This window comes from Babylonia areolata, chromosome 18 (genome assembly GCF_041734735.1).
Source record: "Babylonia areolata isolate BAREFJ2019XMU chromosome 18, ASM4173473v1, whole genome shotgun sequence".
NCBI classification, from domain to species: Eukaryota; Metazoa; Mollusca; class Gastropoda; order Neogastropoda; family Buccinidae; genus Babylonia; species Babylonia areolata.
Window position 1 is genome coordinate 53,171,925 of NC_134893.1, and position 2,500 is coordinate 53,174,424.

Below are 2,500 nucleotides of genomic sequence, written 5' to 3' on the forward strand. Positions count from 1 at the left end.
ACAGCTCCACGCCCTGTGCCTGGCACGGGTCCTGGGTCATGTTCAAGACTGGGGAAAGGTGGGAGGGAGGTCAATCAATCGTTCAGTTAAACGAAAAAACAAACAAACAAGCTTCCAAATGACTATTCAGTCAAGCTTCGAGTATACCCACTTGACATGCAAATCTGTTACACATGCGCCAGGCGAAATAAAGAGAACAAAAAATTACTCGAACTTTACATTGCTGGCTGGAACCTCAAAACAAAGATTACAGGCTTTTTTGATGTTGCTGATTTTCTACAAATTAATGGACCTAGCTCACAAACACTGCTGGTGTATAAGAGACCAGACGTACTGGTAGATACGGTTCCTTCAAAGAGAGACAGTACACATACACCTGGCAGAGAAAGGAATTTGAAGACTAACATAAAGGCGGTGTGTGACTTGCTATGAAGCACGTGCTACTCATTTAAATCACAAAACCCCACTGAGGGAACAGGCACAGCCATCGAAACTTCAACACTCTCTGACTTTCCCCTTCTCCTTTCTCGTGTCCATTCTTCAAATTTCTCAGTTTAAAGAAGCGGGTTCGACTTTCGCCGTCCAAGGTGTGGAATGCATTACAGAGCAGAACAAAGCGAATCGTCAGAAATAAAGTGCCCAATACTTTTCTTTCTGGAAGCTGAGCGGGTGGACACTTGGAAATCATAACGCGAACATTTATTAGTGTTAGAAAGACTGATTTGAGTTGCTGGACTGCTCACGATCACAACTTGCACGGGAATGGACAACACATAAACAGGCAGATAAATAAAGACTGGCAGAAACAAATACAGCCAGAAATAAAAGAAAGGAAACAAAGCGAAACAAAGAAAAATGAAAGAAACAGAACAGGAAGGAAGCAGGAAAGAAAACCACAAGCATCCTAGCGAAGAAGATCCACTGATGGAACAGGACTCACAAGCGTCAACGTCCACACGGATGACAGTGTAGCTGGTGTTCAAGTCGTTCACAGCCTGTGTCAGGTTCTCCTTCAACTCTTCCCGCTGAACCTGGTCCAAGCCCATCACACTGTTGACTGTGAAATTGGCTCCCACTTCCACTTCCGTGGTGTTCCTGTTATGGTCAAATCATGAGCATACAGGTGTGTCTATGGCTGGAGAATCACAAACATTCATCACACGCAAGTACCTTTGTCGCGAACAACCATAATACGAGTAAACGTGTAAAGATCACGACCATCCACATTGGGTTCCGGTGTAAAGTCACGAACATTCGCATATGGGTACCTGTGTAAAGTCACGAACATTTACACGTGGGTACCTTTATAAAGTCACGAATATTCGCATGTATATACCTTTGTAATGTCACGAATATTTACACGTTGGTACCTTTATAAAGTCACGAGCATTCACATGTGTGTACATTTAAAGACTCAAGGACATTCACATATGGGTACTTTTATAAAGCCATAGTCATCCACATACGGATCGTCTCCTTGTACGGGAGTGTTGCTATACAAAAGCTAACACTTTAGTTTGTGTTGGAGGCGTGATGGTTGTGATGTATTCAGTGATGTGTGTGGCCGTGTATGGTTGTATGCGTGGTGGTGGTAGTGGTGGTGTGTGTGTGTGTGTGTGTGTGTGTGTGTGTGTGTGTGCGTGTGTGACACTGACACTGACACTGATTTTATTGCCATTGGCAAAGATAACCTTTTGTCAAGGGGGTTACAAAACATAGTGCCTATAAGCATTGACCAAAATTGTTTGGCTGAAATAGAAACACGTATACAAAAGCAAAAAATCAATAATGAACCAAAATATGCTCATCCACACTCGCACACACTGACGCACAACCACTCATACATTCACACATATCTACACCAACATACATTTATCATCACGCAGTCCCCCCCCCTCCCTCCCCATTGTAGCTTTCGAGACGACCATCTGGCTACTGACTAAATCAAGCAAACTTTAATCCCTTATTCCACACTACTCTCCACTGGTAACCGAGGGGAAAACTAAATATTGGTATTCTTTCTACGAAAATCGCTAGCTTCTGAAATGAATTTTGCGAAAGAAATAATTGCTTCATCACGTTCAGTTGAGAGTATTGCTATAAGATCTCTTCTTTGTGCAGCTGGTTCACTGAATAATTTGTATCCTCTGCGAATATCTGCATACGCTGGGCAGTCAAAAACAAAATGCATTTCGTCCTCAATACTGTTTGTCCCTGCACACATTGAACACCTGTTATCGTTGGTTGCTTCAAACCATTTTCTATTAGCATTTAAGCCAAGGGTTCTAGTTCGGAATGTAGCGAGGTTGTATCTGTGCCACTTATGTGTAACAATTAACAGATATTTCTTTACCTCCAATGCACTTTTAAATGATAGGAACCAGACGTATTTATCATTTCCATTCATGCCAGTATGCCAGTTTTGTCTATAACAACATATCAAACGTTCTTCAAATCCAGAAATAAATTGTACCTCATTGCCTACTTCTTGACTGAGCCA

The 2,500-nt window shown here is 42.2% G+C and overlaps 1 protein-coding gene across 1 annotated transcript in view; it reads right to left on the minus strand.

Annotated features, from left to right (window-relative positions):
* LOC143292907 (uncharacterized) overlaps window positions 1-2,500 on the minus strand; it is a 16,180-nt gene that overhangs the window by 7,484 nt on the left and 6,196 nt on the right. Inside the window, exons 6-7 of the mRNA XM_076603591.1 lie at window positions 941-1,095; window positions 1-48 (exon numbers count right to left, since the gene is read on the minus strand). The exon at window positions 1-48 is cut by the window's left edge and continues 118 nt beyond it. Coding sequence (XP_076459706.1) covers window positions 1-48; window positions 941-1,095 — 203 coding nt within the window. The remainder of the gene's footprint in view (window positions 49-940; window positions 1,096-2,500) is intronic.